This window comes from Rhinatrema bivittatum, chromosome 4, assembly GCF_901001135.1.
Source record: "Rhinatrema bivittatum chromosome 4, aRhiBiv1.1, whole genome shotgun sequence".
Lineage (NCBI taxonomy): Eukaryota > Metazoa > Chordata > Amphibia > Gymnophiona > Rhinatrematidae > Rhinatrema > Rhinatrema bivittatum.
In genome coordinates this window covers 88,650,002-88,667,831 of record NC_042618.1, presented here as the reverse complement: position 1 = coordinate 88,667,831, position 17,830 = coordinate 88,650,002, and the positions used below count along the sequence as shown (strand labels likewise).

General features: G+C 48.0%; 1 protein-coding gene across 5 annotated transcripts in view; it reads right to left on the bottom strand.

The window, feature by feature from the left end:
* The window catches only part of MIS18BP1 (MIS18 binding protein 1), a 308,295-nt gene that overhangs the window by 266,061 nt on the left and 24,404 nt on the right, over positions 1-17,830 (bottom strand). For 4 of the 5 annotated variants that reach the window (XM_029598455.1, XM_029598456.1, XM_029598457.1 and 1 more), the window contains exons 2-5: positions 13,542-14,274; positions 12,623-12,781; positions 656-1,164; positions 94-167 (exon numbers count right to left, since the gene is read on the bottom strand). In XM_029598455.1, the coding sequence (XP_029454315.1) occupies positions 94-167; positions 656-1,164; positions 12,623-12,781; positions 13,542-14,148 (1,349 nt within the window). In that variant the 5' untranslated portion in view covers positions 14,149-14,274. The remainder of the gene's footprint in view (positions 1-93; positions 168-655; positions 1,165-12,622; positions 12,782-13,541; positions 14,275-17,830) is intronic. The other variant, XM_029598459.1, reaches the window with a different exon arrangement.

Below are 17,830 nucleotides of genomic sequence, written 5' to 3'. Positions count from 1 at the left end.
AGCTAGCATATACAGAACTCCAAAACATGAAATGCAAACAAATTTATTTAGACTAAGCTATAGTTTATATCAAAATCAGCAAAATGCACTTACTCTCTTTTGCCTTCTACACACAATCCACTGTTATTGACCGCTTTTAGAATCCACTCACGAAGACAGAATTTTTTCTGCAAGTTTATAAAATAATATACAACTGGCATGACAATTTTACTATATATATCCACAATAATGTTGTTTTAAGAAGCAAGATAAAGCTATAGAAATGAATTAAGGTTCCTAAAAAGCTTAGAATACTGATTTCTTAAAACTAAACATTTTACTTTCCCTAGGCATGGACAACACTTTTAATTGTGTGATAGAGTACTAACTCATAATTCTTACTTCTTTAACTGAAATTTGTGACTTTCAAATACAATCTCCAACTGATTTGGCAGTTTATTAAAAAAGGTCTGTTCATGAAACAGTTGGCCAACCTAAATCTTTCAGTAAATTGCTGAACCACTTTGAAGGCTTACTTTTAAATCTATTTATTGTAAATATGCCAGTACTTTCATGCAGCAGGTAGTAACTAGCAAAGAATGTCATCAAAAGCCTTAAAAAAATAAAGATTTTTGTGAATTTAGATAGCTAGACAAAAGCAAAGACTTCTTCTTACCGGCTTATTAGACTTGCTTAAAGCATTATCTGTTGGCATTGTACTTGGCATAGCTTTACCATCTTCTTTTGATTTCTGTTTCCTTGGTATACAAACTTTTGGAGAATGAAGTAATATTTCACATGGATCCAAATCCACTGCAGAACTTTTAGGATCCACCTTTGCTAACTTCTTGTTCACATTAATCATTTGATGCTTTTTTGACATAGAGTCACTTCCTTCTATATGAAGGTTGGTGTGCATAGCTTTACTTTTTTTCCCAGTTACTAGCACAGCATTCATTTCCATGGGGGTATGGCCAGTGTGTGTTGTGCTTGTTATAGTAATTTCAGACATTTCATCATCAGCACTAATGTCCTGCAACTCAACGGAAACATTGTCTGGGCTATAGTCTGTACGAGTAATTATGCAGTCTCTTTCTTTATTGGCAAAAGATGGATTGACTGATGGCTCATTCAGGTTATGTTTTGGGACATGGTTACACTCGCTTTTGGTAAAAGGTGAATGATCTGACAAAATAAAGTGAAAAATAAGAAAAATTAAGCCAAATCTCAGTTAATAGAATGTAATTTTCAATGACAATCAATAGTGATCAATTCCTTGCGTGAACAGATAAGAGTGTTTTCATGTTATAGTCACAATATAATCTGTTTAATAAAACCCAAATCTGTCTGCTTAAGCAGATAATCATTTGGTTTGTAGTATTACATAATAATGTTTCTTTTTCTGGAAAATATTGAATACTAAGTGAACAAAAAAAGCTCCCCAAAATCTTGAAAGCCAGATTCCTCAAAATATCAACTTAACTTGCCTATTTCTTGTTTTTCCTGCAAACTTTCTTAGTCTTATTTCTAGGTCTAACATTGTTTTTATTCTAACACAATATTACATACTGACCTCTTAATTTTAAAATCCTTCTTCCCAGAGTCCAGTTTTTAACAGCTTGTGCTTTACATATATCAATATGATGTCATTATGGGGTTTTGATACAAATCAGAGGGGAAATTCCTTTTAAGTGTCAATATAATTTCCTCAGAAATAAAATTAAAATCAAATGAAAAAAAAACTGTAATGATTTTTTGACCTAGTTATAGGATATTTGGTTCTTACCTGCTAATTTTCATTCCTGGAATACCACAGATCAGTCCAGACAAGCGGGTTTTGCATCCATACCAGCAGATGGAGGCAGAGAATTAAACTTTTCAGATACTGCTACATAACAGAGTGCCACCTGCAGCCCCATAGTATTGACCTGTACCCAAGCCAAGATAAATGTCATCAAAAACTAACCTAACTCCCTCTCTAGGACAAGCAGCGGAAAGGTTGGAGCCCCAGAACAGGAGCTCTCACATTAAACAATGGAAACTGAAAACTTTCAACAACACTAGTTTCTGCACTATATATACTTGAAGATAGATTGGTTTTTCCAAACAAAAAACGCAGGGTTCTGGACTGATATTCCAGGAATGAAAATTAGCAAGTAAGAACCAATTTTACTTTCCTGTTCATACACCAGATCAGTCAAGATGGGTGGGATGTACCCAAGCTCTCCTAAACGGGCAGGTACACATAAGACAAGCTTACAACGCAATCTCTCTAAATCATGCCTCCTCCAGCATCAGAACATCCAGTTGGTAATGTCTGGTGAAAGTGTAAAGTGAAGACCATGTCGCCGCTGACAAATCTCCTGCGGAGAAGCCAGCTGACACTCTGCCTAGGACGCAGCCTGCGCCCAGACAGAATGCACAGGCAGCCCTTCCGGGATCGGCTGAACTTTAACATATATGCCAATACGATTACTTCTTTCAGCCATCGTGCAACTGTGGACTTTCCTTGCACCACTAAACAACATGAAGAGATGATCTGATTTCCTAAAACCATTAGTGACTTTAAGATACTGTAACAAAGTCCGGCAAACATCCAATAAATGAAGCTCCCTTGCATGCGGCATCGCCGCATCCAAATGTTGGAACGCGGAGAGCTTCACAATCTAAGATAAACAGAGAGATGACCTTGAGCTAAAAAGAAGGCACTATATGCAAGGAGATCCTGCCATCCAAAATCTGAAGGAAATGACTTCTACATGATAAGGCCTGAAGTTAAGACATCCTGAACAAATTATCACCAAGATAACTGCTTTCAAAGTAAGATCCTTCAGAGACATCTCAAACAGAGGTCCACATAGAACCCTAAGGTCCAAATTATGGGTCCACGAAAGGCTCATTCTGTAAACCGGAGGACACAAATTCTTCACACCCTTAAGAAAACTTGATTAATAGCCATTAATGGACTTCTCCTCCTCCAACAACTTATCCAAACCTTTTTTGAACCCAGCTACACTAACTGCACTAACCACATCCTCTGGCAACAAATTCCAGAGCTTTATTGTGCGTTGAATGAAAAAGAATTTTCCCCGATTAGTCTTAAATGTGCTACTTGCTAACTTCATGGAATGCCCCCTAGTCCTTCTATTATTCGAAAGTGAAAATAACCGAGTCACATCTACTCGTTCAAGACCTCTCATAATCTTAAAGATCTCTATCATATCACCCCCTCAGCCGTCTCTTCTCCAAGCTGAACAGCCCTAACCTCTTCAGCCTTTCCTCATATGGGAGCTGTTCCATCCCCTTTATTATTTTGGTTGCCCTTCTCTGTACCTTCTCCATCGCAACTATATCTTTTTTGAGATGCAGCGACCAGAATTGTACACAGTATTCAAGGTGTGGTCTCACCATGGAGCGATATAGAGGCATTATGACATTTTCCGTTCTATTAACCATTCCCTTCCTAATAATTCCTAACATTCTATTTGCTTTTTTGACTGCTGCAGCACACTGAGCTGACGATTTTAAAGTATTATCCACTATGATGCCTAGATCTTTTTCCTGGGTGGTAGCCCCTAATATGGAACCTAACATCATATAACTACAGCAACGGTTATTTTTCCCTATATGCAACACCTTGCACTTGTCCACATTAAATTTCATCTGCCATTTGGATGCCCAATCTTCAAGTCTTGCAAGGTCCTCCTGCAATGTATCACAGTCTGCTTGTGATTTAACTACTCTGAATAATTTTGTATCATCTGCAAATTTGATAACCTCACTTGTCGTATTCCTTTCCAGATCATTTATATATATATTGAAAAGCACCGGTCCAAGTACAGATCCCTGAGGTACGCCACTGTTTACCCTTTTCCACTGAGAAAATTGACCATTTAATCCTACTCTCTGTTTCCTGTCTTTTAACCAGCTTGTAATCCACGAAAGGACATCGCCTCCTATCCCATGACTTTTTAGTTTTCGTAGAAGCCTCTCATGAGGGACTTTGTCAAACGCCTTCTGAAAATCCAAATACACTACATCTACCGGTTTCCCTTTATCCACATGTTTATTAACCCCTTCAAAAAAATGAAGCAGATTTGTTAGGCAAGACTTCCCTTGGGTAAATCCATGTTGACTTTGTTCCATTAAATCATGTCTTTCTATATGCTTTACAATTTTGTTCTTGAGAATAGTTTCCACTATTTTTCCCGGCACTGAAGTCAGGCTCACTGGTCTATAGTTACCCGGATCGCCCCTGGAGCCTTTTTTAAATATTGGGGTTACATTGGCCACCCTCCACTCTTCAGGTACAATGGATGATTTTAATGATTGTCGACTTCTTTGTCACAGCAGAGACGGCTGCGTCTACTTTCGGCACTCTCAACAGGTCCAACGTGTCCTCTGGGAGCGGATACAACTTATCCATAGCCCGACTTACCTTCAAACCCAGATCAGGAGGGTCCCACAACTTAAACAAAAGGTCAGATACAGATAAGTGGAACGGGAAAGACCGAGCTGGACCTCGGAGTCCCAGCATCACTGGATCCATATTAGCGCCAAACTGGGAATCATCCTGAGGAACCTCAATTCCCAGCTCCTTCAGGATGACTGGGATAAGGGGGCCCAACTCATCCTTTCGGAACAAGCAGACCACCTTAGGGTCGTCACCCTCCACCAGAGGCGAGCCCATGTGCTTGGTCGGCTGGGGTGGAGCATCCGGATCCCTTTCCAGAGCCTGTGGCGGAGACTCCCCTTCATCCAACTGAACCGAAGAATTACTGTCCACCGGGAAAATTACGGACCGAAGCGGATGCTTCTCCTTCGGCGCTCCACTGGCTTTCGGCCCCTGAACCTGCTTCTGGGCTGAAGAGGACCCATCCCATGGTCCAGTTGACGCGGGTGCTTTGCAGGCCGCCTTGGGCCCCTGAGACTTCCCAGCCTTATGAGCCTTGAAAGCCTTGTGAACGATGAAGACGACGCATCTGAGTCGACCTACTTCATTATCCACTACAGAATCCTCCACCGCCCCATCGAAGCCAGCCCCCACCCCCCCCCCCCCGGCGCACTAGGCTGCGGAGACAACGGGGGGGGGGGGAGCCCTTCCCCCATAGCTATTCTCTCCTGCTCTCTGAACGTCCTTAAAATGGCCTCCACCGGAACCTGCCACGACAAAACCCGGATCCCCGCCCCCCGACGTGATTCACAGGTCACTGCCCTTCAATTTCGCTGGGGCAGCGACCCCCAAGGACCCCTCTCCTCCCGACAAACATAAAGGAAAATTAGTTTCTTACCTGATAATTTTCGTTCCTGTAGTACCAAGGATCAGTCCAGGACACCTGGGTTGTGACTCCGCACCAGTAGATGGAGACAGACTAAAACTTGTGGGCGGAGCCATATATGCCCCTGTGCCAGTCACAGCCCCTCAGTCTTACGTAATGTCAAAGTAGCATAGGACAGGTAAACTAACTACAGAAACTATCCCCAACGGGAGCCATGTCCAAAAACCCCCAACTGGAACAAAACTCTCAAAACGAGAAACAGCAACCTAACAACTCAACGAGCGGACTCTCCGATTCTTCAGAGCAGCTGGGGCGGGATCCTGGACTGATCCTTGGTACTACAGGAACGAAAATTATCAGGTAAGAAACTAATTTTCCTTTCCCTGTACGTACCAGGATCAGTCCAGGACACCTGGGATGTACCAGAGCTAACTTACCGAGGGTGGGAAGCAGAGAGTCCCGCACGGAGTACCCCCACTCCAAAACCCCCGGCAGTGTCTCGAACATCCAGCCGGTAATGACGTGTAAAGGTATGCAACGACTTCCAAGTAGCCGCCCTGCAAATCTCCTGGGGCGACACCTGAGAAGCCTCTGCCCAGGAAGCAGCGTGGGCACGGGTAGAATGTGCTCGGAGACCCTGCGGTATAGACTTTCCCCGTACTATGTACGCCGAACCAATGGCCTCCTTGAGCCAGCGTGCAATCGTAGCCCGGGAAGCCGGACCCCCACGCTTTGGGCCTGAGACCAAAAAGATGATCCGTAACTCGGAACGGATTGGTGACCTCTAGATAGCGAGGGACTGCCCTCCGGACATCCAACCTCCGCAACTCCTACATCTGTGGCAGCGACGCATCGTGAATGGGAAAAGCTGGAAGCTCAATGGACTGCTTCACGTGGAACGCCGAAACGTCCGTAAAGAGACTCCAGAATCCGAGATCCGAAGGAACGGCTCTCTACAGGACAGTGCCTGCAACTCTGAGACGCGACGCGCCGATGCAATTGCGACAAGGAAAACTACCTTTAACGTAAGATCCTTGAGAGTTGCCCGTTTAATGGGCTCGAAAGGAGACGAGCACAACGCAGAGAGTACCCAATCGAGATTCCATGACGGACAGGGGTGGCGCAATGGAGGACGAAGGTGTTTAGCCCCCCTGAGAAAACGCGCAACATCTGGATGCAGAGCCAGGGAACCCTTGTGCCCCTTGCCCCTCAGACACCCCAGAGCCGCCACCTGGACCCTAAGGGTACTGTACGATAAGCCTTTAGCCACGCCGGCCTGCAGAAACAAAAGCATATCGGATACGGGAGCCACGGTAGGAACCACATTGCGCTCCGTGCACCATTCGTCGAAGACTACCCAGACGCGAACATAAGTCATCGAGGTAGACTGCTTTCGGGCCCGCAACAACGTAGCGACTACCGCATCCGAATAACCTTTCCTCTGCAAGTGCTGCCTCTCAAAAGCCATGCCGCGAGCCAGAAGTGATCCGCATCCGCCGAACAAACGGGGCCTTGACGGAGGAGGCCCGGAAACCCCTGGAAGCGAAGGGAAGACGCTATCGACAACTGGAAGAGGTCTGCGAACCACGGTCGCCGCAGCCATTCTGGCGCTACCAAGATTACACTTGCCGGATGCAATTCGATGCGCCGAAGAATCTTGCCGATCATCGGCCACGGAGGGAACACGTACAACAGGACACTCGTCGGCCAAGGAAGGACCAACGCGTCGACGCCTTCGGCTCCTCTCTCTCTCCGACGGCTGTAAAACCTGGGCGCCTTGGCATTCTGCCAGGTAGCCATGAGGTCCATATGAGGCGTCCCCCGCTTTCGGCAAATGAGGTGAAAAGTCTCCGGCGCCAGCTCCCACTCTCCGGGATCCAGATGATGACGGCTGAGAAAATCCGCCTGAACGTTGTCGACCCCGGCAATGTGAGACGCTGCTAGGTCGCTGAGATTGCGCTCTGCCCAAGCTAGCAAGAGCTGCGCCTCCTCTGCCACGCCAGGACTTCTCGTTCCCCCCTGGCGATTAATGTAGGATACGGTGGTGGCATTGCCCGACAACACCCGAACCGCCTTTCCCCGTATCAGCGGCAGAAAGGACTGTAGAGCCAGACGCACCGCCCGGGTCTCCAGACGATTGATGGACCACTGAGTTTGGGTCGAGGGCCACCTGCCCTGCCCTGACCTGCCCAGGCAGACTGCTCCCCAGCCAGAGAGACTGGCGTCCATGGTTACCACCGTCCAGTTGGGCCCCAGGAGAGACACTCCGCCAGTCAAGTGGTCTGCTTGCGGAAGTGGTAGATGAAACTCCTCCGACACCGGCTTCCAACGGGAAAGCAACGCTGATTGCAAAGGACACAGATGAGCAAAAGCCCAAGGGACCAATGATAGAGTTGAAGCCATAGAACCCAAAACCGTCAGATAATCAGAGACCAGTGGTAGCCGAAGAGACAACAAGCGGCGAACCTGACACTGAAGCTTGCGAACTCTGTCCAGAGACAGGAACACTTTGCCCTTCCTGGTATCGAACAGGGCCCCCAGGTACTCCAGAGACTGAGTGGGAACTAGGTGGCTCTTGCTGAGGCTCACCACCCATCCCAGGGATCGCAAGAGAGCGACAACCCTGTTGACTGCCTGCCGGCACTGAGTCTCGGATTTGGCTCGAATCAGCCAATCGTCCAAGTAGGGGTGTACCAGCAACCCCTCTCTCCGAAGCTGAGCTGCGACCACTACCATCACCTTGGTGAATGTCCGGGGAGCCGTGGCCAGGCCGAAGAGAAGGGCTCGGAACTGATAATGTCGGCCCAGGATACATAACCTGAGGAACCGATGGTAGGACGGCTGGATGCCGATGTGAAGGTACGCCTCCGTGAGATCCAAGGATGCCAGGAATTCGCCGAGCCGGACTGAGGCAATTACCGACCGAATTGTCTCCATTTTGAAGCGTGGAATGCGAAGGCATCTGTTTACACCTTTCAGATCCAAAATTGGTCTTGCGGTGCCGTCCTTCTTTGACACGATGAAGTAAATGGAGTAACGGCCGAAGCCCTGCTGCCCTATGGGCACGGGGGAACTGCCCCTAAGGCTTGCAACCGTTGGAGGGTTCCCCTTACCGCTGCGCGCTTTATGGGGCACTTGCATGGCGACACCAGGAACTTGTCGAATGGGGTCCGTGCAAAATCTAACGCGTAACCTTGAATTATCACGTCGAGAACCCACTGGTCCGACGTTATTTGGGCCCATACCTCGGCAAACAACTGCAGCCGAGCTCCCACGTTTGGGACGAACGACCGCAGCTGCTGCGAGGGATGGACCGGCCTCATCTCATTGGGAGGATTTTGGACCCGCGCCTCCCTGGGCTCCTCCCTGACGGCCGAATCTTTTTCCTCGAAAGGACTGGGACCAAGAGGACGACCATGAGGGCCCCGAACGGTAAGAAGAGCCAGCGGCCCCCTGCGGACGGGATCTTCTGTCGCCGCGGAAGCGGGAACGGCCCGTGAAAGAAGACCGAGATCTAGACCGATCCTCCGGCAGCCTGAATGCCCTATTCTAACCAAGGGACAACATCAACTCATCCAACTCCTTGCCAAACAACAACTTTCCTTTGAACGGCAGGGCCCCTAGATGGGCCTTGGATGATCCGTCCGCCGCCCAGTTGCGAAGCCAGCGGAGCCGACGAGCCGACACCGCCGAAACCATGGATCTAGCCGAGGTACCGAAGGAGATCATGGAGCGCATCAGCACTATAAGCAATCGCCGCCTTGAGCTGATCAGCTTGCCTGGCCTCCCCTTCCGAGAGACCTGCATTAGCCTTCAGATGCTGTGCCCAGCGCAGGCTGGCCCGCCAAGCGAAATTACTACAGATGGCTGCACGGACCCCTAAAGCGGACACCTCAAAAATTTTCTTTAGCTGTACCTCCAGCTTCCTGTCTTGGATATCCTTGAGAGCTGTGGCTCCCGTAACAGGAATCGTCGACCGCTTCGTTACGGCGGACACCGCCGAATCCACTTTCGGCAGACGGAGCAGTTCCAGCGCCTCCTCATGGCCTTGCTCACCTTGAGGCCCAGCTCCGGAGTGTCCCACTCCCGGAACAGGATGTCCGAGACCGTAAAGATGAACGGAAAAGCCACTGCGGGCCCCGTGAGGCCCAGTAGAACTGGGTCCATATTAGCTCCCTGTCTGGGCACCACCGCAGGCGCTTCCACTCCCAGCTCCTGGAGTATAGCCGGGATAAGCGGGGACAGTTCCTCCCTACGGAACAAGCGAACCACCTTAGGGCCGTCCCCCTCGACGGCAGGATTTCCTTTTCCCCCTGCTGGTTGAGACGGACCTTCATCCGGCGCACCATCAGCCCCCCCCAGAGGCTCCTCGGCCGGGTCATCCTCTCCCTGGGAGGAAGAGCTTGAGTCCGTGTCCTGCGGAACACCCCGCAAGGGACGGCTTCGCCGTATGGCGCCCCATCAGGGCCCGTGATAGATTTCCTCTTCCGGGATCTGGTGGATCTGCCAGATCCCTTCGCTGCACCTGTCTTCCCGGATTTACTGCGGCGCTTGCATTTTAAAAACTTACGCAATAAGAGCGCGAAACCCGCGGAGTAGGAAGACCCGGAACCGGACTCCCCAGATCCGGAATGCACGGGAGACCCCGCTCCCCCGGGGCCACCCCCAGCGGGTCGCCGTTGTGGAGAAAGCGCGGGAGACAAGCCGCCATCTCCTGCTGCCTCCCTCGTGGTTTCCCGGCCTGATGCTAAAATGGCCGCTGCTCCCGCGCTGAGCGGGAACGGGTCCCCCGGGCCTGCAGCGACGGCAGATTCGCGCGCCGGCGATCGCGGCGTTCGAGCCCGGACCCCCGGAGCGGCCCCCGACGAACCCTCGCCGCCAGAAACGCTGACAGAGCAAACATTTTCTCTAGAGAGCCGCGCGCGCGGCAAACCGAGCCTCTCGGCATGCCACGAGCCGCGCGAGCGAGGAGGAGGAGAGAAGCAATAAAAAGAAATTAAATTAAATAATTGAAGCGGACGCGCACCAACAGTCCCCCCCCCCCTCGAAGGAACGGAGAGCCGGCACTGAAGTAAAACAGGAGCCGCCGCAAAATAAAAACAGCCAAACTTTTTTTTTTTTTTTTTACTACTGCCGCTGTCCTCGGTCCTGAGGCCTGTGTTCCAGCGGGGGTGAGTGAACCGGGCTCCCTGGTGTCACCCCCGACGCTGCTACTGCAAAAGGCGGGTCCTCGACCCTAGCAGCGGCCTCGACCAGGGGGGGATGGTCCCCTCAGGACTTTCCAAAACCCCCCTGGGAGGCAGGACCAGCGGGAATCCAAAGATCAGAAAAAAAGCAGAAAACTTATGTGTTTAACACTAAACAAAACTAACTAACCAAGGAACCCTGACCATAAAGAAAAAACCCCAGGGAACCAGGGCTGTGACCAAACCTGCACCACCTACTGGAGACAGAGTAAGACTGAGGGGCTGTGACTGGCACAGGGGCATATATGGCTCCGCCCACAAGTTTTAGTCTGTCTCCATCTACTGGTGCGGAGTCACAACCCAGGTGTCCTGGACTGATCCTGGTACGTACAGGGAACGTGCAAATGCTGGCACGGGAGAGTCGCATGCGCACACTGCCGCACACAGCACAGGCCGCACCACGCAGCATAAGCAGCGGCCTAAATTTAGCCCGGCAGGAGAGAGGAGCGGCGAAAAAACCAAAGAAATACCCAATCGGGAGCTGTCCGCAGTCTGAACCCGATCGCACGCTACACCCGCAGAGAGAAAGCTAGGCCAGTAGAGCAGGAGAAATTTAAAGGAACAGAACCCGCCCCCCCCCCCTTTTTTTTTTTTTAAACCTGTACAAGATGTGACTGAAGGTGAGAGCCCGAGACTCCCGGGATCACCTGCAGTGTTCATTACAGAGTCCTCAACCCTCTGCTCCAAAGCCTCTATTACCAGGGAGGATGGCCCCATCAGGACCTGGCAACCCCCTGAGAGGCTAGAAAGGGGAACTAAACCTGATCTTTGCTGAACAATAATAACAATTAAAGGCACAACTAAATTCCTAAACCTGACCAAACACCAGACTCCAGGACAGCACCTCTTCCACCTGCTGGAGACAGAAGAATACTGACAGACTCTAGGTGGCACATCAGGGTTATATGACAGAGTCCACAAAAATTTCTCTGTCTCCGCCTGCTGGAGGGGAGGTAAAACCCAGGAGTCTGGGCTGATCCGGGTAAGTACAGGTAACACACGTCGCTTTCTGCAAACTGACCATGATAGGATCTTTTCTCAGAAGTGAGAGGCAACAGAGTCTTCCTTATCCAGCTTTAAAATTCGCTGGGACTGAGCTATCAACCTGGACAACTTGTCCCGATGGAAGAGTCTGAGCAATATCTAGTGAGCCTCCACATCCAGAGGAATCTCATTCTCTTCCAAGGTGTGCTCCCGTGAGCCCACAGGATCAGGCTGAAAACAATCCAGTGAGTCCTCAGACACCTCCGGCTCATCCTCAGCTATCTCCCGGTCCCTCCCTGACTCCTTTTTGAATCGTCAACGGAGTCCAACCACTGAGGGAAATCCAGATACCACTCTCAAGGAAGGGGGAAAGAAGTCAACAGATGAGAGAAAACAAAAAACTGAGCCTAAGGCTTCCTTACTGACCCTGGAAGCAAATCCTCTGCTACCCAAGGGAGAGGGCTAAACACCTTCACTTCTGGGCTCACTTTCAAACTCTGAATTATCTTTGCCAGGGAACTCAAATGAGGGTGGGAGACTCGCTAATACCTCAGGAGTCCGCCTCTCGCTTGCCCATCCCACTCCTGACAGACCTACATCCACAAGCAAGTATGCATGTCCACCATCTGTTGAAGACGGAGAATACTGGCAGGCTGAGGTCAGTGCAGCGCTATATAAATGTGACATCAGCAAGTCAGTTGATCTCAGTCTCCATCTGCTGATTGGCATGCATAACCTACTTGTGTGCACTGGCCTGCCTGAATGCAGAGGAACATACTTTACTCCTGCCCCAACCCTGATATTAAAATTTCCCATGTTAAAAAAACAAAGCTAAAATGTCTTCCTGCTAACGCAGAATTGCCCTATAATAGCTAATGCCCTCTTTTACATGCAGTTTGCATGCACTTTACGCATACCACGGGTTTCATAGTGTGTATTTTTTCAGCACTACAACCTAAATAAAACACCGGAGCGCTGAAAAACCTGTGCTAAAACTGGACTAAAACACTGCAGTAGGCTCAGTGAAACTTATTACATCGGCCCCATTAACATTCTTGGACAGACTACAAGATAGTTACTAAAGAAAAGTAAAAATCCATATGATAATAAAACTTTATGTGGATATTTTGTTACCAGTGCTGCTCAACATTCCTCCTTCTCCTTGTTGCTGCCGCTGTTTTATTCTCTCTTTCATTAGCAAAAAGATCTGGGTTGGAGATTTTAGTGCCAACAAGTCAGTACACAAGATATCTGTGTCATTTTGTTCAACGGAATTCAAACATTTATTTGGCACTGAAAAGTAAAAAAAAATAATTATAGGTTAATTTTGAATCCATAAGATTTATAGATTTGATGTCACTGTAATCAGTATTGTACAATGCAAACCACATGAGTATAAGATCTCTTCCCCAAAGAGCTTATAAGCTAAGGGTCATATATACTAAGGATTCTTCCCTAGACTCAAAATGGTAAAAACCCTTTAGTATATCTGGACCTAAGTTTGCACATAGATAAAATATTTGCTCAAACAGTGAGTGGTAGAAAAGGAACCTGAATCCAAACATTTTACTTCTGTGCTCTAACCACTAGGTTACAGTGCATGAAACTAAAAGGTTTAAATACCCACACAGGATATTGCAAATGGCAACAATACATTTAGGACACAATTTTCAAAACATATTTTGATATGATATCTAGTGATATTTTTACCCACAGGTTTTGCATCAGTATTCAAAGGAAAAATATGCACATACTTTCACTTTCAAAATTGACAAAGGAAAAAAGTTCCCACAGAGGTTTGCACCTCCTTTTTCTGCAGGTACTTTTTCCAGCCAAAACTGCACATATCATCTCCCCAGCCTATCCCTGCCCTGGGAATGGCTCCAAGAATATCAAGTAAAAGTACACATGTTGTGGAACAACACACTTACTTTTACCTATATACAAGGTGGGCAATTTTCCTATTTACCTAGGTAAATGGCCTTTGAAAATTGCCCTCCCAATTATCAGCTGCACATTTTTTTTATTTGTAATCTAAACAGGATGCACTAACCTGTAAGCACATTATTTATTGTAGGTTCCATACTGGAAGGTTGATTCAGACTTTCCTCTTTTTCTAAAGGGACAGATCTGACACCTTCTTCCTTTTCATGAAGATTAACAGGAGACAAAATGAAATCTCTTTGGCAGTTCACCAAATCCAAAATTCTGGCATTTTTGGAAGGGGTTTGGTATGCCTTTTTGTGGGCTTTCATTCTGTTAAAGAGTTTGCTTGAGGATTTAAAGAATTCAGGCTCGTGCTCCTCAAAAGAAGCAACTAGAGTTGATTTTGTGTCAGATCCTGGCTTTATTTCACTGAGGTCAGGTAACTCGATTGGATAAGATCCTTGCGACATTAAAGTAGACTGAAGTGCAGTTGCCCTCTGGAAAAGGGTTCTCAGTTTTCCAGTGCTAGCTGAGGAAGGTAAAGGAAATTCAGCTTCTTTTGGCTCTACAGGACCAGTCACACTTTTCTGATACTTTGACAAATCCTTAAGAGGTGTAAGTGTATCTGATGGTAATAGGTCTAGAGGAACAGCATACGAAGGAAATTCTCCCATTTTATAGTGAGAGAAAATTGGTTTTGCAAACCCGGCATTTTTTGAAGGTGTGCACAGCATTATATTGATAGTAATAACAATCCAGTTTACTTGCAAAGTTTATGCGTTAAAAAGGAAGAGTTTCTCTAGAAAATATGTACAAATAGTGACGTCCCATCATTCAGTGAGCTTTTCTTCAAACTAAAGCTAAACAGAGAAAAAGAAATAATGGTTAAAGTACGCCCTGATAAATTCTTTTAGCACCTAGAAAGCAGCCACCCTATTTCTCCGCCCAGTCAACCACCTTTTCCTCCTCCTCCCTTCTGCCAAAATCCCAGCCACTCACCCCAGCCAGTCATCTCCTTCCTACCCCCACCATCTGCCAGCCAACCCCTTCTTCCACTCACCTAGCCTATTCCACCCCCAGCCAGCCTTCCCCATCCTTAGCCAGCTGGCTTGAGCAAGCTGCACCCCCCCAGACTCCAGCCAGCCACCCCTCCCTCTCATCTTACTGGCTGCAAAGGCTTGCCCTGCTGTTGATCCTGGAACAGCAGTTCCCTTCCCATCACAATCCAGCCCTTCCCAACCAATCCAGCACCTTGTGGTTCTCAATAAGTTTAAGCTATATGAAGCCTGAACTCTTACACTGTTGTCGCAAAACTAAGACCAGTGCAGGAGTTTGAGCATTACATGACAAACTCACTAATTGCTGAGAGGTGCCAGACCAGAAGGAAACTGAACATATAGATAGGCATAGTTTAATGGGACAAAGCTAACATGGATTTAGCCAAGGGAAGTCTTGCCTCACCAATCTGCTACATTTTTTTGAGGGCGTAAATAAACATGTGGATAAAAGTAAGTCAGTTGTTATAGTGTATCTGGATTTCCAGAAAGCATTTGAGAAAGTCCCTCATGAGAGTCTTCTGATGAAATTTAAAATGTCAAGGGATAGGGGGCAATGTCCTATTATGGAATGATTAAAAGATAGAAAACAGAGTAGGACTAAATGGTCAATTTTCTCAATGAAGAAAGGTGAGTAGTGGAGTGTACCAGAGATCTGTTCTGGGACCCCTGCTTTTTAATATATTTAAAAATGGCCTGGAAATGGGAGAGAAATAAGTGAGGTGATCAAATTTGCTGATGACACAAAAATTATTCAAATTTGTTAAATCATAAGAGGATTATGAGAAACTGCAAGAGGATCTTGCAAAACTGGGAGACTGAGTATGTAAATGAAATTTAATGTGGATAAGTATAAAGTGATGTACTTAAAAATGAGGAATACAAAAAGCAAGTTTGCTTACCGTAAATGGTGTTTTCCGTAAATAGCAGGATGAATTAGCCATGCTGTCTTGGTTGATGTCATCCAATGGCATCAGATAGGACCTTTCAAAGTGGCAGAGCTTTGCTGCTCTGCCCTTGCGCAGCGGTTCTTGCACCATTGCTCAGTTCATAGCAAAGAGCATAGTCTTTCTCCCATGAAGAAGAAAAAGATTGCCAGGGAGGCAGGCAGGTACTTATTAGGGGTGTGAATCGTGTGATCGATCGTCTTAACGATCGATTTTGGCTGGGGGGGGGGGGGGGGGGAAATCTGATCGTCGTGGGTTTTTTTTGTAAAAATCGTAAATCGGTGGAGGGCGGGAAAACCGGCACACCAAAAAAACCCTAAAACCCACCCCGAACCTTTAAAACAAATCCCCCACCCTCCCGAATCCCCCCAAAATGTTTTAAATTACCTGGGGTCCAGTGGGGGGGTCCTGACGCGATCTCCAGCTCTCTGGCCATGGCTGCGTTGAGCAATGGCGCCGGTGGCCCTTTGCCCTTATCATGTGACAGGGCAAAGGTAGCGCTGGCGCCATTTTGGTTCCTGGCTCCCGACGTCACGCGTGCAGGAGATCGCCCCCGGACCCCCGCTGGACCCCCAGGGACTTTTGGCCAGCTTGGGGGGGGGCCTCCTGACCCCCACAAGACTTGCCAAAAGTCCAGCGGGGGTCCGGGAGCGACCTCCTGCACGCGGGCCGTATTGCCAATCTTCAAAATGGCGCCGGCGCTACCTTTGCCCTCACTATGTCATACGGGCTGGACTTTTGGCAAGTCTTGTGGGGGTCAGGAGGCCCCCCCCCAAGCTGGCCAAAAGTCCCTGGGGGTCCAGCGGGGGTCCGGGGGCGATCTCCTGCACGCGTGACGTCGGGAGCCAGGAACCAAAATGGCGCCGGCGCTACCTTTGCCCTGTCACATGATAAGGGCAAAGGGCCACCGGCGCCATTGCTCAACGCAGCCGTGGCCAGAAAGCTGGAGATCGCATCGGGACCCCCCCACTGGACCCCAGGTAATTTAAAACATTTTTGGGGGGGGGGGTTCGGGAGGGTGGGGGATTTGTTTTAAAGGTTTGGTGTGGGTTTTAGGGTTTTTTTGATGTGCCAGTTTTCCCGCGCCCTATTTAACGATACAATACAAATGCCCCTGATGATAAATCGGGGGCATTTGTATTGTATCGTGCACTCTAACGATTTTGGACGATTTTAAAATTATCTTACGATAATTTTAATCATTCAAAAACGATTCACATCCCTAGTACATATGGCTAATTCATCCTGCTATCTACAGAAAACACCATTTACATAAGCAAACTTGCTTTTTTCCATCAATAAGCAGAAAGTCTTGCTGTCTTGGGGATTGCTTGAAATGTCACGTTAGCCTTTCTTGCTTTTTTTCCCCATTTTTTTTTTTTTGCAACCTGCCAGCTTGGTGGCAGCCTCTAGTGGTCTCACATGGAGCTCAACACCACATGGCCCACTGAACTGTCAGATGCTGAAAGCTTATCTCAACACCACATGGCCCACTGAACTGTCAGATGCTGAAAGCTTATCCAAGTAACAGTGAGCTGTGAAGGTATGAACAGATGACCAAGTTGCGGCTCTGCAAATATCTGCTATGGGGACATTATTCAGGTGTGCCAGCAAAGAGGCAATGGATCGCACTTGATGGGCCTTCACAGAAACAGTTAGGGGCAGAGCAGTTGAAGCATAGCAATGACGGATACAACTTACTATCCAGTTCAACAGTATTCTTTTGGTTACTTCTACACCTATTTTGTTGGGGTTGTAGGAGACAAATAGTTGTTGGGTATGCCTATATGCTTGCGTCCTTTCTTTGTAAAATGCAAGGGCTTGCTTGCAGTCAAGAGTATGCAAAGTTTTTTCTCATTTGTTTCGATATGGCTTAGGAAAGAAAGTTGGTGGAGAGATCATTCAGATGAAAAGGGGTTACTACTTTTGGCAAGAACTTCGGATGCGGGCGTAGCACCAGTTTGTCGTGGAAAAATTAAATGTAAGATGAGATATGAACTGGCGCTTTAGTCCTGTGGAATCTCTGCACTACTGCGGAGCGCAGAATTCCCCTCCTGCACAGTTGCGCAGAATATGCTCAGAATTTAGCAGGCCCCGGTGTGCCGTAAGCAGGACGGCTTCCGCTTATGACACGCCGGGGCCCACTCCTTCTTCACCACATCCTCAAGCAGGCTCCCTCTCTCACAAACAAGCACCTTCACAGACACACATTCCCTTTTTCACACATAATAGCTCCCAATGTCTCACACATATATGCACTCCTTCACAATCTCCTCACTTAGGCTCCCACTCTCTGGCACTCACACCCACGCACTCTCACACAAGCTCTCTCTCACCGCCCAGGCTTGCAGTCTCACACACACACACTGAGATCTGGACTATCCCCTTCAGTTGGAACATCGTCCTGATGCAGG